The sequence below is a fragment of the Mycteria americana genome, chromosome 7, assembly GCF_035582795.1.
Source record: "Mycteria americana isolate JAX WOST 10 ecotype Jacksonville Zoo and Gardens chromosome 7, USCA_MyAme_1.0, whole genome shotgun sequence".
In the NCBI taxonomy this organism is placed as follows: Eukaryota; Metazoa; Chordata; class Aves; order Ciconiiformes; family Ciconiidae; genus Mycteria; species Mycteria americana.
The window spans coordinates 1,716,270-1,740,439 of NC_134371.1; the positions used below are offsets into that span (position 1 = coordinate 1,716,270).

At 39.9% G+C, this 24,170-nt stretch overlaps 1 protein-coding gene across 2 annotated transcripts in view; it reads left to right on the top strand.

The window, feature by feature from the left end:
- MME (membrane metalloendopeptidase) overlaps positions 1-20,609 on the top strand; it is a 53,539-nt gene extending 32,930 nt beyond the window's left edge. For both annotated transcript variants that reach the window (XM_075506748.1, XM_075506749.1), the window contains 8 exons: positions 686-789; positions 3,317-3,375; positions 8,625-8,744; positions 9,434-9,567; positions 11,816-11,881; positions 15,314-15,409; positions 15,838-15,914; positions 19,199-20,609. In XM_075506748.1, coding sequence (XP_075362863.1) covers positions 686-789; positions 3,317-3,375; positions 8,625-8,744; positions 9,434-9,567; positions 11,816-11,881; positions 15,314-15,409; positions 15,838-15,914; positions 19,199-19,298 — 756 coding nt within the window. In that variant the 3' untranslated portion in view covers positions 19,299-20,609. The remainder of the gene's footprint in view (positions 1-685; positions 790-3,316; positions 3,376-8,624; positions 8,745-9,433; positions 9,568-11,815; positions 11,882-15,313; positions 15,410-15,837; positions 15,915-19,198) is intronic.
- Positions 20,610-24,170: the final 3,561 nt, after the last annotated feature.

A 24,170-nucleotide genomic window follows, 5' to 3' on the forward strand; every position in this document is an offset into this window, starting at 1 on the left:
CACGGATTGCCGTAACACCGGTTGAAGTGGATGCAAGTACACATAACTTAGTAACTGTGCCTATTTATCCATGGATTGGAATTAGTCCCTGGAGTAGGACATTGGACGACCCGTATAATTTAAACTGCATCTGAGTTTTTCACTGCCAGTGTGACCTCAGTATTCTTTTACCTTGTAGGTTCATTTGTAAGAGTAACTCCATTAATGTATTTAGTATACATGTATGTTCAGGCAGAGTATGTCTTAGAAGTCAAAGGTTTAATTTTGAAAAATACAGGCATATAATCAAAGTATGCTTTTTAAAACACCATTTGAGCCTTATTCGTGTTCTTTCTAAGGTGGAATTGCAGCTTACCAAGCTGGTAGCTACTGGTTTCAAGTGGGCAGCTCCAAGAGGTTAGGGTCAAAACCAACAAATGCTGAACTCCAATCAAAATATATACATAAAGAGGGAATAAAGATCTCTGGAAAAAATTATACAGCTGCTAACATATATCCAGCTACAATATCAACTCTGTGATGTAGCAGAGCACTGCAAACCAAGTTCTAACTGTAGATCAAAAAATACTCTTAAAAACGCGTTGCCTAGCTCATCATGCTTAAGACAAGATTTTTCCAGATCCATGTGTCTTTTATTGCAAATCAGTAACACCACCACTAAGTACTTTTCCCTCTTTCTTTTTAGTTGAACTACAAAGAAGAAGAATACTTTGAAAACATTATTCAAAATTTAGTGTTTACCCAGAAGAAAAGGTTGAAAAAGCTTAGAGAAAAGGTGGACAAAGACGAGTAAGTATTTAAAAATACTGTGTATAGTCTTTCATCCAGTTTCCACAGGAGGAGGTACTTGGAGGGTAATCAGTGATGATTTAATAACCTTCCTACTGCACTTTTTCCTCCATAAAGAGGGCAGCTAAAAGGGCATTGCGCATTTCTCAAAGGCTGGACCTACATTAGCAAGTAGGGCAAAGAAATTGGGAGATGGTGTAGAGTCATGTAGAGTAAGTATTGTGGAGTACATCTAGTCTGGTCCCTTAGCTCCTGGAGTGGATTAAGTGGACTCCTGGAGAGCAGCTTTGTAATTAAGTTCATCTGAAAGATGAATTTCATCCCTGAGAATTTTGTTTCTCTGGCTCAGAGACTGCATGAGAAAAGAGAAAGCATGATTAAATGACGATGAGCAGGAACTTACTTCAGAAATGTACTCCTGCTCTGAATTAGAATATTAACGTAGAATGTAGATGTACCAAAAGACTAACACAGCACATTCCCTAGCTGTACTGGCTACTCTTCTTGTCTCAGCTCTGAACCATTTGGAAGTTAATCTAAACCAAGTCAGAAAAATGACTGCGGTCACCATAGACCATGCTAACTTTGCAAGACTGTTCATTTGATTAAGGGCTGCAGAGCTGGATTTATGTTGAGGAAAGGATAAGAGAACTAGCTTTGTACAGCCTAAAAAAGAAAAGACTAAGGGGAAGTCTTATTGCTGTCTTCAGCTGCCTAATGGGAGGTGATATAGAGAAGCCTGACTCTTCTTGGAGATGCACAGTGACAGGACAAGTGGGAAGAGACACAAGCTGGAGCATGCCATGTGGGTGGTCAAACAAGACCCAGAGAGGTTGTGAGATCTCCGAATCTCCGTCCTTGGAGATACTCCAATCTTGAATGGACAAGCCTCTAAGCAACCTGATCTAGTTAGCTTCACATGGGGCCATATGACTTCTAAAGGTCCTTTTTACCTAAGTTATTCTATAATTCTGTGTTTCTGGTTTTAATTACTTTATAATTTTCATAGTGTTGTTCCAGACTGCTTTTTTAAGGAAAAAAAATCAAAACCTGCAACTGTTCAGACTCTTTATAGTCAGACATCTTGCATCTTCTAACTCACCTTTTCAGAAGATGAAGTATATACTTCACACCTCTGGAATGACCACTATGAATTTTCCAAATACTATGTCAGAGCTTTTCAGAACTACACTCATTATTGTGGATAAATAGTTCCAACTGTGGCTTTTGCTGTTCTGTATTTACATATCATTAACTGAAAATTTATGTTCCACCTAAGAGCCACCTCACTTCTGCTCTATTTTAACTTTAAGCTGTGTTTGGGCTTGGCTTGTTCAATTGCTTCAGCTTGATTTAACACAACTCCTATTTTGTTCTCTCAAGTGTATATTAGTTAGGAGTAACTACTATAAGTTTAATTGCAGTCAAAGATTACCTAAAATGAGCCTGGAAGTATCAACCACAATTGATTATCCTCTGATAGTTATAATTTATTCTGCAAATTCATTTTCACTTAATCAAGCAATAGTCACTGTCAGAATACTTTGCATTCCTTATGATTGGCATATGCAATACAGTTATCAAATAGATCATTTGTCATAGAAATTAATTTCACTCAGAGAGCACGGAGCCAGGAAATACAACTTCAGTGGGGTAAGGCCCAGCTATTTTCTTTTGTAGAACTGTTATCTCATTTTCTCTGACATCTTTTCTGAAATATTATTAAATGTGTACAATAATGACCCACATCAAAACACTAGCCCTGCTTGTGATTCTAGGAATTTCATTAGGTGATCACTGATGAAAGTCAGTAAAACTGTAAGCTAAGAAAAAAAGAGTTAAAACTCATTATTTCCCATGTGTTGAGATGGACCCAAAAGTAATGCTTAGAGCCATCATCAAGGAAAGTAGGTATTATTTAAGTTCAACCATAGGACTGTGAATCAAGTCATGCCTCTGCCACAAGAGCTCATGATGATCTTTGCATGTGCCTTCATTCCTCAAGAAACTGTGTTAAGGAAAAAATTGTAATAGTCTCTAATCTGATCTTCATAATGTATTGGTATTTGAGATAACTGTATATATGACAATGATAGGTGACACAGAGATCCTTTTAAGTAAACAGTCTTAAAAAAAGTTCCATTATCTCCAAATATTTAGATGCCATAATAACTCAGATTCTGTGTTTCAGTTTCTTTATATGGGAAATTTTGTCTGTACAATGCTGCAGTACAGGCAAAGAGAAACAAAAATAAACAGGAAATAGAAACAAAAATTAAGTATCATTGTTAATCAGTTTGAAAAATGAAGGGAAAGGGCTACTAAAATGATTAAGGGATTGGAGTGTCTGACATACGATGAGAGGCTGAGCACACTGGGGCACTGGACTTGACAGTCATCTCCAAAAGTACCTTCCAACCTCAATTATTCCATGGTTCTGTGATTCAGTGTCTAGGTTTGTTCTAGTAACCATTAACTCTGCCATTAAGAACTGAAATTCTAACATTTATTCTTCTGTTGTTACTAGGTGGATAAGTGGAGCTGCGGTTGTCAATGCTTTTTATTCAGCAAGTAGAAATCAGATAGGTAAGGATTACCAACTTATTAACTGGATACAGATTTAATGGCCAAATTAGTTATATATGCACGTATGTATTTTTAAAATCAAGAAGTGAAATTATCTTAATATTACGGGGGTTGCAGAAGGGCCTCAGTGCAGCAAAATCAGAGGTTTCATTCATGTTTTCATCTCCTCGTGTTTTAAATTGCCTTTGTGCAGAACAAGGACAGGGGCTTGGGATTCAGCCATGAAAGCAACAGCAGTGTGGAGTGGCTTAGACGTTTAATGACCAAGTAAACTTGGTGGCCCCAGCCCTTTTTTTTTTTTAAGGGATGAACAGGGAGCACAGTACCACTTTCACCTGAAGGAAACACTGACTAAAAGAAAGTCGCAGAACTTACTGCCATAGAGTACATGTGGCTTCCATTCCTTATAGCCCCTTCACAGTCCCTTTGTACAAGCTTATTTGTATGGCTTTGGGAAGGATGTTAAATTTCATCCTGCTGGTTAACGAATACACCAGTCCATTGACTGAACTGCTCAGAATCTGGTAACATTTCACATGGTAGGCCAGAATCACAGACCCCCATGCCTTTTCTCATGAAGCAGTACACTTTGCTTTCCGTAAGAGTAATTACAGAGAGCGTGACCAGTCTAAAACAAATGTCCTATTATCAAGGCAACAGATGTTCTACATTCAGTGATGAAATAATGCTGGAATATTAGTGCAAAAACCAGCTCATTCTCATTTTCTATTTCCTCATCTCCAGCACTTTCCCATACACAGCTGTAGGATCTAGTGCTCAGAAGACAGACTACAGCAATCAGCTTCACATAAGCTGTGCTGAGCCAACTGTCCCATGCTGCATGGGACCAGGAACTTACGGGGTCACTGCTTCTGGAGCATATGGTCACTGTTCCAGAGCTGCTTCAAGTCCCAAGCAGACAGAAACATGTCTCGTGACAGACATGGGTCTGTCACCACCTTCTCTACGTAAAAATAATCATGACAGTTGGAACAAAACATTTGGGGCTTAATGAAACCAGCATTTCCCAAAAGACAAAGTTTACTCAGAAAATCTCTCACCGGCTATCTTGTCTCTAGCACTTCAAGATCTAATTATGAACCACAGTATGTAAGAGCTCCACACTAGTATTACTTTAAGTAGTCCCATTTCAATTGCAAGTCTTAACTGTTAGCTATCTTAAATGCAAAGTTCTAACATACATTCTTTACATATGGCTTAAGAAAAGTTTAAGGAATCTTGAGGCATCCTTAACTGCTCTTCTCAAGATTTAAAGTCTGCCACATGACTTCAAGTTCACTGTCTGGTGTGTCATGTAATTCTGCTTCTTTTATGTTGGAAAAATGAAAATGGTAACCTGGTAGATTAAACCAAAGAAAAAATCAGATTTAAAAAGTAAAAGAAAAGTTCCATACAATGAAATAGTTTTCGTAATGCTTTTGAGTATAAACATTTCTAATGTCAGCCTACCCAAAACCACCCATGGTTAAAAATAACTTAAAATAGAAGAGAAAGCATTAAAATGCTTTTAAAGAAATAATAAAAAAAATCCATTATAGCTACAGATTAGAACCACATGGGAGCACTGAGGTTTCTCATGTTGTCAACCGTACCAGCTCTCTTCACAGTGGTGCAGTCTTTCAAGAGTCACAAAATATTTTACAACATTAATTATGCCTCACGATATTTCTGTCATACCCGTTCTGCAAATATTGTTATTATCCACATTTCATAAATCGCGGTGTCCTTTCTAAGCCATTAGTGAGGTACTATGATCCATGTATAACTCCTGAAAACAAGTCTCTCAAAAATGAAAAAACCTTGTCCTGCAGGGCTCTGCACAGAAATGAAACAATATTATTTCTTGTTTATTTATGAAGGCTTCCAAAGAAAATATTTGGTGGAGACATTATTTTCATTGCCAGGGATGAAATTACCACTTCTTTTCAGTCTTCAGTAATGGCTTCCGATATAGTCCCACTTCTGTTATCAAACGAACCATTAAATCACAGTGAAAAATGTCAGGTACTCTCTTCCACTGGGCTCTTATAATACTAATGTCAAAAATAATGTCACTGATCTGCAAGACTGCCACTGCCAGCAGGACTTCCAGTAGCACCAGAGGCAATCGGAAGCTTTATTTTGGGACTAAGTATCATAGTTCATTACATGGCAAAAAGCACTCCCTGCTGTTCAGTCTGCAAGCACAGCTGCACTAAGCCAAATGGATGCAGTTTTCTTCCAGTTTTTACACAGTATGTTTAATACAGCATACTAACATTTGCACAGTCGCTATTTTCTGTGCAAAAAAATAAAGTTCATCTAGCACCCCTGATCACCTAAGTCTTGATTCTGCAAGTGCAGGTTTAAAGGAATAGCATCAGGTTTATAATGGAAGAAATCAACAAACTAAGCCAAGCTTTCCAAAAGGATTTTTCCTTTTTAATTATTTCTGTCCCCACTGAAGCATTGAAGAAGATAAAAACGAGTCCTGCAGTCCTGAATTTTTAGATTTTACTGAGTCAGGTGATCTGTTAAGCAGACTTCTGCAAATATGATCCTGACTTCTCCTACTAGTCGCCTGTGTCTTTGTGATAGCTTGCACTTTCAGAATCACAGAGAGTACTGTTTTGGGCAATGGGACTGCAGCATTGTCAGCCTCAACATCATGCAGGCAAGAATGACGAGGCATGCAGAAAACTCCTTGTATTGGTGCAGACATAAACAGGACAAGAGAATACAGCCCACTACAAACAGACTACTGGTGCGGTGCCATTTGCATAGGAATTCAGCAGCTACAGTATTCACCTATTTTTAGGTTTCATGCCCTAGTCAAAACTTTGGTGATATTTGCCAAGGTTCATGGACTTTTCCGGTTAACCCAAACTATTCTGGCTTTGCAGTGGGTTCTAAAGGTAAAACACGAAATAAGCATTGTAAAATCCAAGATAGACTTCATAGAGACAAAATTGTGTTGACTTAACTGACCAGCACTGCTTGCTTAAGGCTGGCAAGAGAGTGCAGTCAGTTTGGCAGGTGGTAAAGCTAAGTGAGCATTTAGCTCATTACTGAACATTTAGCACAAAAATCTGCTCAGAAGGCTTCGTTTAAAATAGGTCTTTTCAGCAATTTTTAGAAAAGGAATCATGATTTGGAAGACTCAAACTGGTGACTGGCAGTTAATATGAGCCATAAATTCTTACCTCATCCTTTGGCTATGGCATGCCACAGGATAAAGCAAGCAGTCTGATCTTTACAGTGATGTCTGAATTAGCTTAGTATTACGCTTTAAAAAAAATCCCTCTAAAGAGGAGTTCTGTGCATGACGTGTAGGAAATTTAGAGCTCTATTACTACATTTTAATATGGTCTGATCTTCACTGTTCCATCAGCAGCACTGATCATAAGGATGCCACTCAACCTCAAAAAAAATCAGCTGAGCTGCTGGTAGTAAGGTAGCCCACCATATGTTCCTTTAGGTACCAGTGACCTCTGACCCACAGGCAGGTATGCAAAATTGAACTGACCCATGCTTCTGGCTGTTGGGAGGATACTGTGCAACGGAGTCAGTCCTGGTAAAGGCGTTCCTGTTCTCAAACATGTTCAGGAAGAAAAGCAACATGTTCTCTTCTTTTGTCCGGGGCTGCACAGGGAAATACTTTATGCCTTTTCCTGCCTCGGATGTTCACAAAGCTGAGAAGTACAATCTGCCCTTGAGACCCCAAAGGAGTTGCACTTCTCTCTTCTTTAAATCTCTACTCAAAGTGTATCCCACTGTGGGAGGAACACCTGTCCACTTCAGACCTGCATTAGGTAACACAAGTCATGGAATAAGTTGTTTTCAGAAGAGTGGAGTTAAAAATAAAGAAAATCTATGAATTCTGACATTTTACTCTAAAAATGGATGAGATGACAGGGTGTTAATTAAACTGAACTGAAAGTCATGGGTAACTGTCTGCCTCCAGGGAGGGAAGATGGTCCTGTGGTTTCAAGCAAAAGACAGGCTGAGCCCCAAGCGAGTTACAGCTGTAATATTCCAAGCCACCAGGACTGATGCCTATCATTTGGCGTAAACATCTTGCTAGCAGGGATCTCCGTAAAGAACAGCGTTCTGATGCTGTATGCTCCAGATATCACTGGTTTACCAGTCATCAGAATAGCCCATCACACAGTATGGCATTTACACTCTTCTCTTTACTATCAATACTTTCTGAAAGTAACATCAAAACATTTGGATATTTAATTCCATGTCAAACCGACAATGTAATAGAATTACTGTGACAGTAGGCAGCAGTTTGCACAGGACAGCAGAAGTAGTTTATTTTCTAGCCTGTTTATTACTTTTCAGTTTTCCCATGGTTCTTTCTCCTCTTGAAGGAAACTACTAGAACTCTACTGGATTTATGCTGAAATGCAAGAAGTATCTGTTTTCTTTCTTTTGTTCTGTGAAAACTGTCATCCAATTCCTCTTTTTTGTTCAAGTTTTGTAGAGTTACATACATCTCATTGACAGGGAGAATTAATACTTTATATTGCTGCAACAGGCTGAATTATAGGGAAGAGGCCTGCATGAGATTTAAAGTGTAACTGAATATTTAATAGAATTTTTTTTAAGTCTTCATTTATAAAAAGATCACAGTTGCAACTTGATTTCTTTTTTACTAATTTGTTTCTTAAAAGCCGAGAAAAATGAGCACAGAACCAGGTGAAAAGAACTGCTTTGTTCCAGTTGCTTCATTGCCAGCTTGGCCTATTTTTATTGATTCTAGTGGGAGTTGCCGATATTTTCAGTGGAGGAACAAATTCCTCTTTCTCAGATTTATTTGTGGTGGGGGCAATGATCAAATAATTTATTCTTCTAGGGGAACACCCTCCCACTTTTCATGATGTTGTGAGGTTTATTTAATAATGATACAGGAGTCTGAGAATGCCAAGTGCTGTAAATTGGAAAAGTAAACTGATTTTTTGCAAAGTAAAATAGTAACAAAGACAAAGTAAAAGCTGGCCATGATTTTGCAAGCGTCTGAAGAGCTATTTTGCTTTACCCTAGGCTTGAGGGGGTAGGGGAGTGGTCCTGCTGATCTGCTCCTACTGTCCGACAGCCATTACCATGTGTCAATTCACTTATTGTTGCTGGTAAATCTGAGGGAACAGCATGACTTCGGTTGAAGCGCATAAAAATGGTCTGTTCACACTGCGCACATAGGATAATGAGGCAGTGCCTTAATTGCGTTGTGGTTTTTCTTGCAGTCTTCCCTGCCGGCATTTTGCAGCCCCCTTTCTTCAGTGCATCCCAGCCCAAATCTCTTAATTATGGTGGCATAGGCATGGTCATCGGTCATGAAATCACACATGGTTTTGATGACAACGGTAAGGCACTAAGTTTCTAGTTACAAAACTTACAATACACAGAATGTTTTACATGCTTTAGTGCTTAATCATTCCCGGGGGCAGATAAAATGAAGTTTCCATGTATAAGACCAAATCTGGATTTCTGAGCCCTTACAGTATTGTTCCCCATGGTGACTCCCAAAAGTGCTATCCAAAGAATCCCACAGACACTCCTGTAGCTGCTAGGCTGCAGCAACAGCCCAGGATGTGGGCCTGCGGCACACAGGGGCTTTTAATATAGTTGCTGGTCTCTTGCTTTTCCCGAAGGGTACATCAAAAACCATCATAAACGACACCTAATTGTGAACAGGGTGTGTCACTAGGCTGGCATAGGTGTGAACCCAAGGGTCTAGCTATCAGACCTGCTGCCCAGCCACATCATTCATTTCTAGACCCGCACTATGATCAATCCAGCATTCAGTCACAGGTCAGAACCATACCAGGCTTCCTAAGAGAGCCTTAATCCCATCTTCTGATTCAGTCTGAAGTAGCGTGTTTTCCTCCTCTGCTGAAATATAGCCCTCTTAAAAAAAAAAAAAAAATCATCTGTATGACTGCCTCATTACAGCGATTTTTTTGCATAAGTGATTATACTTACTTGCTGCCTCTTTTACTGCATCAAAGACCTCTCTTCCTGTATACATGATTCTGTTAACATATTATTACAGGCAGAAATTTTAATGAGAATGGAGACCTCGTAGACTGGTGGACTGAAGAATCAGCACGCAACTTTAAGGAGCTATCCCAGTGTATGGTGTACCAGTATGGAAACTTTTCATGGGACCTAGCAGGTGGACAGCATGTATGTCATATTTATTTGTAACTACCAATGTTATTTTTAATGAGGAAGCACAAAATCTTATGTCCTAAACATGCAAACCCTTATTCACATGAATGCTGTCTTGGCTTATGGCCCACACTGTCGCCCCCATATCAAAAAAAAAAAAAGGGGGGGCAAAAGGGATTCTTAAAATTAAAGATAGTGGTAAAAACTCCACACATACACTGACTGTTCTGAAAGAGGCAGGATTTATGTTCTGAATGAGTGGCAGTCCTAGTAGCCTTTTGGGCCCTCAAAGGCTCTTTTTTAATTCCACAAAGTAACAGAAAAAAAAATGTGGAAGTTTGAACCTAATTTCCCCAAATCTTGATGCACAAATAATATATCTCCCCATCAAAACAAATCCTGCCTGCTGCTTTCCTTCACTCAAAAGTTTCTTGCTCTTTCCCCAAGACAAACATCTGGACTACAGAGCAAAGAGATCTGAGAAGAATCAGGGTACAGCAGGAGAGGAACAGATGATATGCAGATTGAGGGGAGGCAGGCAATCTAAATGTGACTGCATTTATAGCATTCTGCACAGTTAAAATTGTCAGGCATTCAGGGTAGTGTCTGTGTCTGGGAGCCCTAGTTTCACGAGAACAGTTAGCAGGATCAGGGCTGTTCCGTGTCCCAACAAGATCAAAACCCCATTAACTCACAGAAACAGGTGACAGGGATATTATCATTACTCCCACTGAACAGGAGACCAGTCCTGTTCCTATTTAATGCAAGCTGCAAAACTGCCACTGGAAGGAGACAGCCCTGTATATGTAACACAGCACTTCACAGCATGTCATTTCAGGGGTGACCAAATGCTCTGCTAATGCGCCTGCCTTGTCTCTAGTACACAACCCAGCTTTCATCATCTAGAGACAGTTTAACCATCTTCACACTGCTCCCACCCTGCTGCCACAGGGATTCTACTGTCCCGGGCTGGCAACGCACATACTTCAAAGCTACAGATAGCAAATTTCAACCACAGTTACTAGCCGAGCTGCCGTCATTCTGTCAGCCACAGTACATACTGCACCAATGCAGTACATACTGCACCTGCAGTTTCCTGCAGGAAAAAACTGCAGCAAATGATGTGACAAGCGAGCGGCGGCCCCTGGATCATTGCTGCCCAGTAAAGAAAGGAAAGCAGTTTACTACAGGAGCACTCAGTTGCGTTGCATTGTGGAAGACCACTTACTTTTAACATCCACCTTGTTTATTTTGGACTTGACTGGATAACCACATGCGGCACTGAACTGTGCCACTACCTGTTTTTCTGTAAGGAACAAAATTTCTCTTGGATGGGACCTCCTAGAGTTAAGTGGCAAATGAGAGGACACTTACAAGAAGCTATTTTGCTGACTACTACTGTCTGGTTTTTTTAGAAGCTGACAATATATTCTGTCATACAGAATAGGGAAAAGATAAAACTTCCCTGAGGTTTTCCTAATCTGTGTGTTAAACTGTTGGGACTCACAGAGAGACCATTAAAAACAGAGAATAATATTTCAACATATTTTTCTGCCATTTTTTCACACATTAAATTCAATCTAATGATGATTCTAAGTTTTGCAGCTTTAAATTATCATAGCCCAATACCTTGGGCTAAAGGTTGAAAATATAATTTTTTTTTAAATAAAATTACAGATTCTTCATTACCAAAGCTTCATCATTTTTAGTGATACATCACTGACAAATACTATACCAACTAAATAGATATCTTCCACGTATCTTGCTATCAAAGAACTACCTAACTTGCCTAATACACAGGAAAATACTGACTTTCTAGCAGATTTGCTGATGTCTGTTAACTGATAATTTCAACTATTTGGAGTTTGGATTTTTACTTGTTTCATAGACTATACAGACAGTTTCTGCCCACTTCCTCTAATTGGAACAGTAGTAAGAAACTGAGGGTTAAAGACACGGAAAAATAGGAAGAATGAATGAACAATGACTAAGCATCAGAAAATCTGGGTAAAAGAGATACGAGAGCCTAGAAAGCTGCCTGGAGGGGAGGGGAGCAGATTAGGGAAAACAATAGTATCCGCATGGATTTTGAGACAAGGGAGGCAAAGACTTTTCAGATATGTTAACATAATCTTCTGCTAAAACTTCAGATTTTAAGGGAATTCTCACCTTTAAGAAGTGAAAAACACACAAAGTTTGGCATTACAGGTCCTGGATAAGCTCTTCTTTTCTGAAAACGGTACTTTTCCTTTCTATTTTACAGCTGAGTGGAGTCAACACACTAGGAGAAAACATTGCTGATAATGGGGGTGTTAGACAAGCATATAAGGTAAGAAGTATCCATTTTTCTATTTTAGCTGAAACCATCATAGATTCAGAAAATTAATTTCAGAGCCTTTGAAGAAGAAACATTATTTTTGCGTTAGGGACAGGACCATACCTACTGCATCATCGAGGCATGGTTTAAAACTTATTGACCAGCTGTTATATTTCTTTCATCCTGTTAATTATTTCAGGACACACATTATCTGTTCCTAGTGCACTCTTTTTCAGCTGACTTCTTTCTCTCCATTTTTTTTTTCCTTTTGTGAATAGGGAATTTGTAGAATGAAAACATTTAATGAATCACACTTGGACCATCAACTAACTACACTGATGATACTGAGCAGCTGTCTGTCTCTGGCTGGCTGTCTTCACCACCTTTTTTATGCCCGAGAGGAGGGACAGAATGACTTTCTTCTGACCCATAAACAGTCTCTGCCTACATGAAACACTGTTCAAAAAACTGTTCAAAATACCATCCTGTGCAAGTGACTTGGGTCCCCTGCACAGGTATCCAAAGATGTCAGTGACATCTGGGCTCCTTGCGCGAAGCCTCTATAGAAGCTTGTATGCTTTTTGGCTTTCCTTCCTTCTCTTCCTGAAATAGATACTTAACTCCTTAGATTGGCCAACTTTGAGACTGAAAGTAAAAGAAGCAGAGGTCTTCTCTTTGTGAATGCAGGTTGGGAGGTGAGAAGCAAGTCAGCTTCTCTATGAACTTTTCTTGTTACTTGCAAATCTGATGGTTGCAGGCTTTAATAGCACGATCCTCCCTCTCCTCCCCTGAACACCTTGTTCTATGGCAAAACATTCAACACGTGACAACTGGAGGGCTGTCATTCCTCAACAAAGTGCCCACAGGGATGCATGGGCCAACTCAAACTTCTCAAAGTCATCATCACAGCTTCTGCAAACAAAGCCATCAGCAACACTGACTTCACTAGAAATATACATGTTTGAGGGCAAATACAACTATTAATGAGAGTTTAAAGAATGATTTGGAAGCCTAAAAGAGGTGGCAGTATAGCATATTAGATTAGTCTGATCTTCAATTATTGGAACATTTGTGCATTTAAAAAAAAACAGTACAAACCCACAACAGGGGACACACTTTCTGAAAGGAATGGGAGTAGCCAAAGAAAAACTAGAAGGTCAGAAGTATTAGGAAAAAAAGAATTAGATATTCATAATTATTATGACATCATATAAACAGTAAAAAAAGGTCCAAAAGGCATCTTGAGAGGTCATCTAGTCCACCCACCCGCCTCCTAGCAGGTAGCATCAACCATTTCTGTATCATTCAAACATACCGTAAGAGAAGTTCTGCTACCTCCTTGCTGCAGTTCGAGTGCCATCATGTCTTTGCTTTCAACAGTGGAAACAGAGAGCAGTCTGCTGCTTTTCTGTGACCTTTTACGTATTTGAAGACTGTTACATACTCAAAGGCCCAGACTTCTCTTCTTCAGACTAAACAAACCCAGTTCTTTCAATCTTTCCTCATAGGTCATGTTTGCTAGACCTCTGCTCATTCTTGCTGCTTTCTTCTGGGCTCTCTCCAGTTGGTCCACGTCCTTCCTGAAGTGCAGTGCCCAAAACTGGACAGAGTGCTCCAGCTAAGACCCGGCCAGTGCCAAGTAGAGTAGAAGGATTATTTCATGTATCTTACATAAGACGCTTGTGTTTATACATCCCAGTACGACACTTGCCTTTTTTGTAGTACTGTGGCACTGTTGGCTCTTGTTCAGCTTGTGATCCACTAAAACTTCCGGAGCCCTTTCAGTAGACCTGTTAACCGCTCATTGCTCAACTTGCACTTGTGCAGTTGGTTGGCTTTACTCGTGCGGTAGCTTGGCACTGACTTTAGTCAGAACATTTCTCCAATTTGCCAGTGTCTGTCTATCAGTAAGGATATACTAACACATTGTTTGATGCATGGCCTTCATAAGAAACATGAAAGCAGCTGTTCTTACTAAGGAAAGGTTTTAAAGTCTTTTGTAATTTGTTTAAAAAAAAAAAAGAACAAAACACAATTTAAAAAAATCTACTTTTCATAATGCAACATTAGATAATTGATAAAATTGATTTCTTCTCCCTGCAGAATCAGTTTTGTGGTAGTAAAATTGGATCCTGGAACTCTGCATTGTATAAAGGGAGAGGATATCTTACCATAAGTGTGTTATTTTAGACTCTAACCCAATAGTTGGCAAAAAAATATGAAATACATTTGTGTGATAAACATTTGAGAGAAAAAAACCCTGTAAACAGGACAGCAAATACATGTGTTCTGTAGAATCAGAGAGAAGAATGATTTTATGATTTTTGCCACAGCTGAAGGTTTTTACCTCACATGTCTCTAGTCTAATGGAAAGAAGGGGAAGAGGGAAAGATGAACAAATGGGGGAGGAACAAATCCTCTGATCACATCTCGACTGTCTTGGAGATCATTTGTGCCTCCGTGAGCATAGGCAGGCTGGGTTGCCCAGCACAGTCACTTAGCCAGGGATCCACGCACAGGGAATCCCCAAATCACGTGAGACACCTCAGGTATGCTTGTTTTGGGACTCTGCCTTAGAAAGCAGCACAGCGGCATGCTTTTCCTTGTGGATCTGTACCGTGCAAGGTACATATCGAGGGTAACTGGCAGTAATGCCTGAACCACAGAACCTGCAGCAGACAGAGCTGCTGCAGGTGCATCTTTATACAGACAACTCTGAACCCCAATGATTTGGAAGCTGGTTTAGCACAGAGCTTGCTGATGCCTCACTACAGCTACCCCTCAGATGATGTCGGAGAATCTCAGTCATCTCCATTAGAGAACACATTCTACTTTTTTAACACACAACCACCTTGCTTTATGCAGTCATTAATTAACCCTGTGAAAGGATTTGCTAGGTAAATATGTACCAGTCCAATGGAATTTAATACAATAATTATTATAAAGGTTGGTGAAGAATAGTACTAACTCTCTGTAGCTACTCTATTTCAGAACACGACTGTCCTCCTTTGCATTCTTAATTTCTTCCCCTGTAAAAAGGTGCATAGTTATGCAAAGATCTTGTTATCCGGGTGTACCCATCTTACCAAAATTATTCCATTAGCCTTGGCTTCTTTTTGCTACAATAAATTGCCTTCTTTAAGCCTGTTTCTCTTACCATTTATTCCAAGGTAAGTCAGGCAGCTTCACTAAACCTGGTGTAAAATACCACTGTAAAGCCCATTCAATGAGAAAACTCTTGATTCAGTCAGGCCACTGGTATCGCAGTACTAAGAAATGGCGCTGTCGTCTTCTGCTTAAAGGTGGCATGTGGTAAGATGGATGGCCAAGGTAGTCCATGATTAATGATGTCAAAGAACCCATGTTCCTCCTTGTCATCATTTTGTTTTGACTGTGACTATCTGGGCTGGAAGTTGTAACATTTCTACTAAATTCCTTCTACAGGCCTATGAAAACTTTGTGAAAAAGCATGGAAAAGAAAAACTTCTTCCTGGTCTTGAAATGAACCATAAGCAGCTGTTTTTTCTGAACTTCGCACAGGTATTCTATACTTCTTGACTGAAGGCTTTAAAAATCACTTTGAGTTACAGTTTAACAGTAACTCAGGAAGAACAGGCTGACTTTCACAGTTTTACTAAGAGCTGGCAGAGTTGTAGATTCACTACAAAGAGCTGTAGATTCACTACAAAGTAGTGAAAATAAATCCTTGTTAGGTAATTTTTATCTCCTCTAAATAAATGAATTCATCCATGAGTAAGTCTGGTAGACAGTTTCTTGTGCCCAAGTGCCTTTGTCTGAGGACAACAGTATACTTTTTTTTTTTTAAATGAAATAGATGGGTTTTTTTCTCTATGTTCTAATGTGAAATTTATTCTCACAACATTAAGTATTTCATAGTGAAGTGACAGCAGGTCTCTTCCCAGACAATCTTAATTGCTAACAAATGCTTTTCTTTGTTACCTGTGTAGGTGTGGTGTGGAACATACAGACCAGAATATGCTGTGAACTCCATCAAAACTGACGTGCACAGCCCAGGCAAATTCAGGTCAGCACGTAGAATTATATTCAGTGCAATTCCTAGGTGCCACACAGCTTTTAGCTATAGAATTTAAAGAACTCTACACAAAAGGCGAGGTTGCACTTACCAGGGTAGATGTAGGCATATACACATGTATAGGCATAGCGCACTGAAGATGGCTAAGAGAGAGAAAGACAGACTGTCCCTCTAGACCTGCCAGCCCTAGCATAGCTCTGTGAAACAGGCACACTCCTTCCCAGGAAGCCCCCCAGGCAGAATAAGGCTGTGGGGGAGTTGTCCTCACCCTTGAGACGATACCACTTAATTCTGTCCACACTATTGAAAAGCTTTGAACAGTCGTCATCACAGGACACAAACGCCATCACCTGGCCGTTACCAAACATGCGTGACTTACAGCAGAGTCCCGGTGACTGTGCCTGGAATGCAGTGCTCTTCCGGAAGTCCCCTGGCTCCTGCAGTAGCTCCTGATAGGGTTCTCATAAAGGCCAAAGGCTATGGATGGACTTCCGTCCTCCGCTAAAGCCTCCAGTTAACCTGGAGACTGACTGCAAGGATTAAAATCCTTGCAATCCTGTATAAAATCCTGACTGCAAGGATTTTACTCTTCCAAGCATAGAGAAGAATTCATCTTCTTTTAAACAGTAATACTGACATGTGAGAGAAGTGACCTTCTGTCGATAGCCTTTGCCATCTAGAGCTAGAAAGACATTGTTCTGTTCCAACAGGCTGGAATGGCATGTCTGCTGTTAACAGCGCTACTCGTAATGCCTGCAGCCCAGAGCTGGGGCTCCGCAGTGCCCCAGGTGTTACACAGGGTCAGGAGGTGTTCTCTCTTGCTACAGGAACAGAAGTGAGTTTTAGGTGGAAGATGAGTGCCCCTCAATCAGTAACAAACCTGTATGCTGTGGTGCAATAAGCAAATTCGTATTTTCTGCCTTGTGTACTCAGTCAGCCTTCCCAAGAACAGGTGGGCTTGAATTCAGCGGAGTCATGCAGGGAACTTGGCTGTTCAGGGTGGAAGTCTTTGGGCTGGAATAGGATCTTTTCTTTTGAACTTAAGTCAGAGCAACCTATTCATCAGTAGTGTAACAACGTTTTTGCTCTAATAAATCTGTTTGGTCAAATGCTATGAGATCAAGTAGCAAGGTAGACACCACAACATCTCTGCTAGCTTTGAAAGGCTGTGTTATCTCCAAGATTCACATACACAATAGCTGACTTCTCCCCTGATACAATTCAGTACGTTAATTCCAGTTTCTTTCTTTCAACGGCTTTTCACCAAAGAATTATTTTGTTTATCCCACATACTCAAATATTTAGTGAAAGCAGTGACTGTTCCTTCAATTGCTACTTGACTGGCATTTCCCTGTGGGTGTTTTTTGTACTATCTGCAGATCTCTCCCGGAGGCAGTTTATGCATCAAGTCCCACAATGAGCCGAATTTGGTCGCAATGCTAATGAGGCTCTGCAGCAGTTCTTCAGAACTGTGCCTCCCCTTTGCATATCTAATTTGTATGAGTCACGATTCCTTTGAAGTTTACTAGTTCAGCATCTTTGTGTAACTGTATCTGTGTATATCTTGGATATATTACATCATGTACTGTGCTGTTTTTACATCAGTATGAAAGGCTATATAAACTTTATATGGAATTACACAAGCATTAATGAGAACCCATACTAAGATTGTTAGAATGTGAAGTAATTTTCAGCATGAAGCCCCCCTAAGAGCTCTAAAATAGAGAGCATGTCAGTACACGAGACATACCCACAAAATTACTGCCTCATGACATAGTATTAAAATGTCACAATGGCTCCCAACATGCCTTTTTTTTTATTTGGGGGGGGTGGGGTTTTTGTTGGTTGGTTGTTTTAACACCCGCTACACTAACTGCAGGCTGTTTCTCCTTACAGGTAGGACAGGCAGCTCTTCATAAAAATTGTTAATTGCATAGTACAATTTTAGTTTATGGGCTCACACTCTGAGTACTGGGCAGGTAGAATCTTTTGTCTGCTAGAAAAAGAAGTTAACAGGAAGACGCCTTAGACAGGTAATTGTCAAAGGCAGGTGAAAGGGAATCTATATCTGGACGTTAACATGCAAAATTAAACCACAGCAAGTACAATAACAGTTACGGGTCAAGCCCTGCTTACGTACCAGATCCCTGTAGTTCTGGGCACGTTAGTAAATGAAGCAGGATTCTTATCCCACCGCTGTTTATCTGTTTGTTAATAACAAATGTAAGTAGAGTTTTATTACACCCAAAATACTTTTTGCTCTGCTTCTGGCAAAATCCCGTTTTAGCAGTTCTAGTCCTTAAGAGCATGAAGCGCTGCTAGATCACTTAAATGCATGACTTTTTTTGTGATCACTTCTCTGCGCCATCTGCTGTGCTGCTGCTGGCTCCTGAGACCAGTTACCAAATAGTCTTGCCTTTGATCTTGTAGAGACAGTCAAATTGTTGCAGATGTCAGCTGCTGAACTTCACCTCAACTTCTGTGGACACTTCCTGGTTCTGTTGAATCTAATGATTAAGATTATTCACAGAATAATCACAAATTCCTCAAAGAAACAGTTCTTCAAATAATTCCTGGTCCACAATCAGTGTGCACCAGTACCTATATTTGACATTTGAAGCTGAAGCTGTTTTCCTGTGTAGGTATGCGCATGCCGTATTTCCATTCCTGAAGGAACGAGCAACTCCTAGCAGCTATATTCAGTTATGTTCACAATTACACACATACAAACTGCTTTAGCTGGAATGTCCTCATATTCACTTGAAAGCTGTTCTTTGTACGAGTCTTTTTTCAGGAAACTCATTCACTGGAACATTTGTGGAGAATGCCCAGAGAAGCAGCATGATCTTAGTTAAAACTGGATTGGTGTAAAAATGTAAAGGAATATTCACTGAAAAGTTACACTGCAGTCCTCTCTCTCAGGGTCTTGTTTTCCCTCTACTGAGAACCTTGCCAGCAAAACATAGCTGAAAAAATTCTCAGTGAAAACTAACGACAAGCAATAAACCTGTCCCTAGTGAAATAAACGGAAGTTCTGTGAGAGCCAGTCATGAAGAAGGGATAGGTCCTATATTTTGGGGAGTTGCAGCAGGGACCATACAGCCTGAAAAGAGCAAATACAGCCGCTTGAGGTGAAAGGGAAGCAATAGTCAGAGTTCAGAAATACGGGCGTTTCCCACGGTATTTTGAGGTGATGCAAAAAAAGAAGTTACAAACTTGTTTCTTTTAAACAAAGGCAAGCACCAGTGACAAGATGTTGTTGTTTTGTTTTAAAGGGTCATAGGATCATTGCAAAACTCTCCAGAGTTTTCTGAAGCCTTTTCATGCACCAAGACAAACTACATGGATCCTGCTAAGAAGTGCCGAGTTTGGTGACGGAACTGGAAACTTTGCGTCTTGAGAAACTTTCCAGAAAAAGAGAAATTTTGAACTAATTTTGAGCAGGGGAGGAGGGAAGAAAACTGAGGGAAATCTGCTAGAGTAGTCACTGTCATTCTTAGTAAACAGGCAAAAATAAAAAAATCACACATCAAAACATCAAATGAAGGATGAATGCCAATGCGACAATTAGCTGCTCTCGCTGATCAGCTGCTTTTCCTACCACTGAACCCTGTAGAATCTAAATCACTTGACAGCATACAGTAACATTTCACTTGTGGTTAATCCTGTTCCCCACTGGCCGGTGGCTTTGGGGATTTTTTTTTTAAATGTCAAAGTATAACACGTTCTCTCCCACTGGTCGGTGAATGCATATTTCTGATCAAGCGGAGGAAGGACATACCAAGTAACACACAGTTTATACATCATAACATGATAATGAGACAACAGTTTCTATCCTAAGTGTCAGACTTTGTACCCTCTGCTGTTAGGATAAATCTGTTCTTCCACATGTTTTCATTTTTACTTGAAACCATTCATACAAGAGGAGTCCAAAGACCTGCTGTAATTAAGTTAAGTAGCTTCTCACTAACTATTCCAGTGTGTATTATCTGAAGTGACTATTTACAACAGTTTATTTACTGCTTTCCAGCCAAACTGAAATTGTAGGTAATTTATTAATTTTTGAACATATAATCTGTAAGGTTGTGATCAAAAACCCTTTCACAGTTTTCTAAGCTTTTTCTTGCTTTCTCTGAAGTTGGCCTTTTTTAAAGTTTCTAGTAATGTATAAATCATAGGTTTTATATTTAAGTCTGAGCTACACTTTTGACTTGAAGTATTGTAATATAGTTTATCAGTGGCTGCACAGAACTGGGAAATTTGAGTAAAGCCTGGTATTAGGCAATAAGACAAAGTCTACAAAACTGAGCTCTCCAATGGACTATACCAATATTCAAGTTTTCAGGCTGACTTTCTCAGTGTTTAGGGTCTGATCCTGCACATAATTTGGACATGTTGTGATTGATGTCAGCCCTCACATCAGTAAAGCTGCACAGCTGATTGCAAGGATGGAGCTTTAAGGAAGAAGGTAAAAGGCTTTAAATCTGCAATGATATGTATTAAACATCCTCATGCAGATTGCAAAGGAACTTACTGCTTTGGATATCAAAGCAAACAGATTTCCAAAAATAAGTACCAGATACCTCAGATGACTGCTACAATAGGTATATTTAAAAACCTATATTCCTTTTAGCTTTCCAAGTTTGTCATCTGATAAAAACATTTTGATAATAAACTGAAATTATGAGCCAAATGCAATGTGTGTTCTTTATATGAAATACAAAAGTACAAAAAATAAAATATTCTCTGCAAATAAATTTCTATACTCGTCCTGAGCACCACACTTCCACATCCGTAACAACTGACAAAAGGAGAATTCAAACCATTTTGTTCTAGTTTAAAAGCAGATCTCAGTAGGTTATTTAGTATCCAAGGAAATCACACCAAAATTGCCTGCAGAAAACTTCCTCTTCCAAGACTTTTCCCCAACAGTACGTTAAGGAGCAGGAAATAGATTCCTTTCCATGAATGCCCAGCTGGAAGAGTCATGCTTAATGCAAGAGCAATAGCAAAGGCATCCAGGAGCAGCCAGTACAGCTCCATTGCTGCTGGAGGCACGGCAGCTGTACCTTCACTTTCTAAGCAGGAGTGGGAGGATCTTTGCTTGTGGCGCATCAGACAGACCGAGTGGCCCAAGGCAGCCCCAAAGCACGTTCCTACAGATCCTTCCGAATGTCCGGGGCACAGAGAGGACCTGCAGGGCCCTTGCACCCACACCGTTCTTTGTGTAGTCACTACTGCCTGTAAGTCACTTCTGACCACAAAAGGGAAGCAAAGAGTGAAAAACAGTGGAAGTTAGAGAAAAGCAGTAGAAAAACCCAAAAGGTTGGGTTAACAGGGTTTTTACCTCTCTGCTGGGCCCCTTTCTTCACGCCTCTCCATGTATTTGTCATAGAACTTTCTATACTCTTCATCATTAACCTGATGCATCCACATGAAACTCAATCCTTTACAAATTCAGGCCCATAAAACTATGAAACGGGAAGTACCATTATCCCCATTTTACAGCTAGACATGGTAACACTGATCAAGGATAGAAAAGAAATTCAGAAACTAAATAAACCAGTGGATCACTAAATACAGAATAAATAATATTAAATGTAACAGTAAATACAGAATCACTAATAATTAGTGAATAGAATAGCAAAAAAAAAAAAAAAAAAAAAAAAGAGTAAGTCAATACAGGCAGATCAGTTGTAATGTCTGTTCACTAGTGCATCAGCAAGCTGTTCTGGTACACCTCATGTTTCATTTGCCTGCTAGACAGACAAAAATCTAGAAGAGCGTATTTATTGTTGGAGATACAGATTGTTCCCTGTGATTTTCAACAGGGGGCATACTACACACGAAGGGTTTTTCACTTCTGAGCAACCTATACACCCATAAAAATAGTTGCATCTTGAGTCACGCTAGCTCCTGGTGGAGCAGGGAAGGTGAATTCATATATACTACCAAGGATACGGTCATTTCTTTCACTGTCACAGTAAGAAGTAAAGCTACCCTTGCGGAAAGTACCCAGCAATGCTCTGGCCAGAGCAGCAACAGATGCTCTTGAAGGAAACAAAACATCTGACAGCTGGCTTGAAACATGTCATCGAACTCAGCTTTTACATTCATGAATTATAAGGCTCTCTTCCCAAAACTCCCATGTCATCACTGCTTCCCCCTCCCATCTATTTTATTACAGACCATCCAGCTGTAACAATGAGCTAGGAGCTTGGAAAGAAGTGTGTGAAATACAAACCAGACATAATGCATGTGACCAGAAGAAAGGCAAAGTGTCACCAGTCACTGCTGACTGCACAAAGGGCCAGAAATACCCCCCTTTCATTACAGGAAATCAAGTGAATGGAAATCTAGAAAACAACCTACAAGCACTCTTTGATTTGATATGAGTGAGTGAGAAAGGTTTAAAGAAAAAGGACCTGGTCAATGTAGGAACCTAAATAGCCAAACTGTTTGTAAAAGTCATGTTGGCATATGCCCATGCACCTGTATCGCTTCCAAAAACATCCCCCCCTAGAGACCCACTCCTTCCTTCTTTCCCACAGCTGTACAGGCTACACTAACCACAGGCTCAAGCCTGTAGGTGCAAATGAGGCTGCTCATTTCCTGATTTCCCCACCTACTCCAAAGGGGGAATAAATGAAGGCTTGGCTTTACTCCTGGCTAAAGCCGCTGAATCAGAACTGTATGGGTAGCTGTGACTACTGAAATAAAGCCTAGTAGGAAATGACTACGCTCCAGAACCAAGAGAAAAAAGAGAAATCATCTGCAGTACAGATCTGAATCCCAATGTCTCCTGATACCAATCCTGGGGCTAGGCACATCATACACCACCTCTCATCAATTTAGGCTTCTCCCCAAGTCACTTGGCACATCAGCTGAGTGCAGGAAAGCCTTATATTAGCATTTAACAGAAAACTAAGATATAAAATAGGTGCCTTGGAAACCAAACTTTAACCAGTGATAATTATGATTTCCTCACTCATACAAAAGTGAAATTCAGGTCTTCATAAAAGAAACATAGCACTGATCATTCAGATGTGAGGTATCTGACATTAAACAAGCAGTGACAATTAGAATATACCTTTCATCACAGCTTGCAAACTAATTAGTGCCAGCGAGGATCTTCCTGTTGGAGTGTTAATATGTCAGGGAAGTATTTATAGACGTGCCACGGAAAGCATTTACCAAAGGCCTCAAAAACAACAAACAAGACTGAAGGACATGTCACTCAGTGCAGCGTTCATATTTTACTGCTTCTTCAGTTCCACATTTAACACCCTCAGGATTTCACAGCAGGAGTTCAAGTTGTGTGCAAAGGCACTGGTCCTTTCTAGCATTCCCATGAGCTTGGCATGAAGCACGTGTAAATTAAGTAAATTGCCAGATTTACTGCTAAAAGTTATAAAAACAGTAAACCTGGTATCACTAGCACAAACACTGTGTTGCCAAAGTGTTTGCATTTTCTGTAAATTTTACCTGCCTTGGCTACATTGCCTAAGAAAATGTGCTTCTGTTTTACTGAAAGGATGCTTAGAATCGAGTTGGCATGAACACCAGACATATGAAGAATTTGTGACAATATGTGGGAAAAAAATTAACTAGTGCCCTACGAAGTGTGCATCAGTGCGTGTTTCAAAACCAGAGAGGGTCAAATAAAGCAATAAAGAGCAAAAGACCATCAGTATTACCTCAATGGAAGGCAAGGAATTTCTGGAAGAGGAGAGTATTCCATACCTAAAAGAAAGAAAAATGTGTTACTACCTGATGAGAATTTAGATTGATCTTGATTTGTGGAATAATATGGGCTATCTCCTCCTTGTTAGATTCCTCTAATTCCCTCACCCTTGATAGCTTTATTCTTGGTTTTTGTCTTCCAGCCGCTTAAGTCACCTTCTTTCTCTGTTCTCTTAGAGAAATTGGTTGGACTCGATGATCTTAAAGGTCTTTTCCAACCAATATGATTCTGTGATTCTGTGAAATCAATTCCTTGCAAATAACCACACAATCACATAGTCCATCTGCAGTGTTTTCCCTCATTTCCTGCCTGTTTAAGCTCCAACTTCTCCCTCCATTGTATTTTCCTTTAAATACATTCCTACAAATTTTGGCACTCTTTTCTTTGGTACAAAAAGCAGTTTTGGAGCCTGCTGCTGTGTAGGTCTACTCTTAAATCCAACATCTTATGAGTTATACTATAGCAGGAACATCTGCTCCTCTCTATTACCAGCAGATTGACCT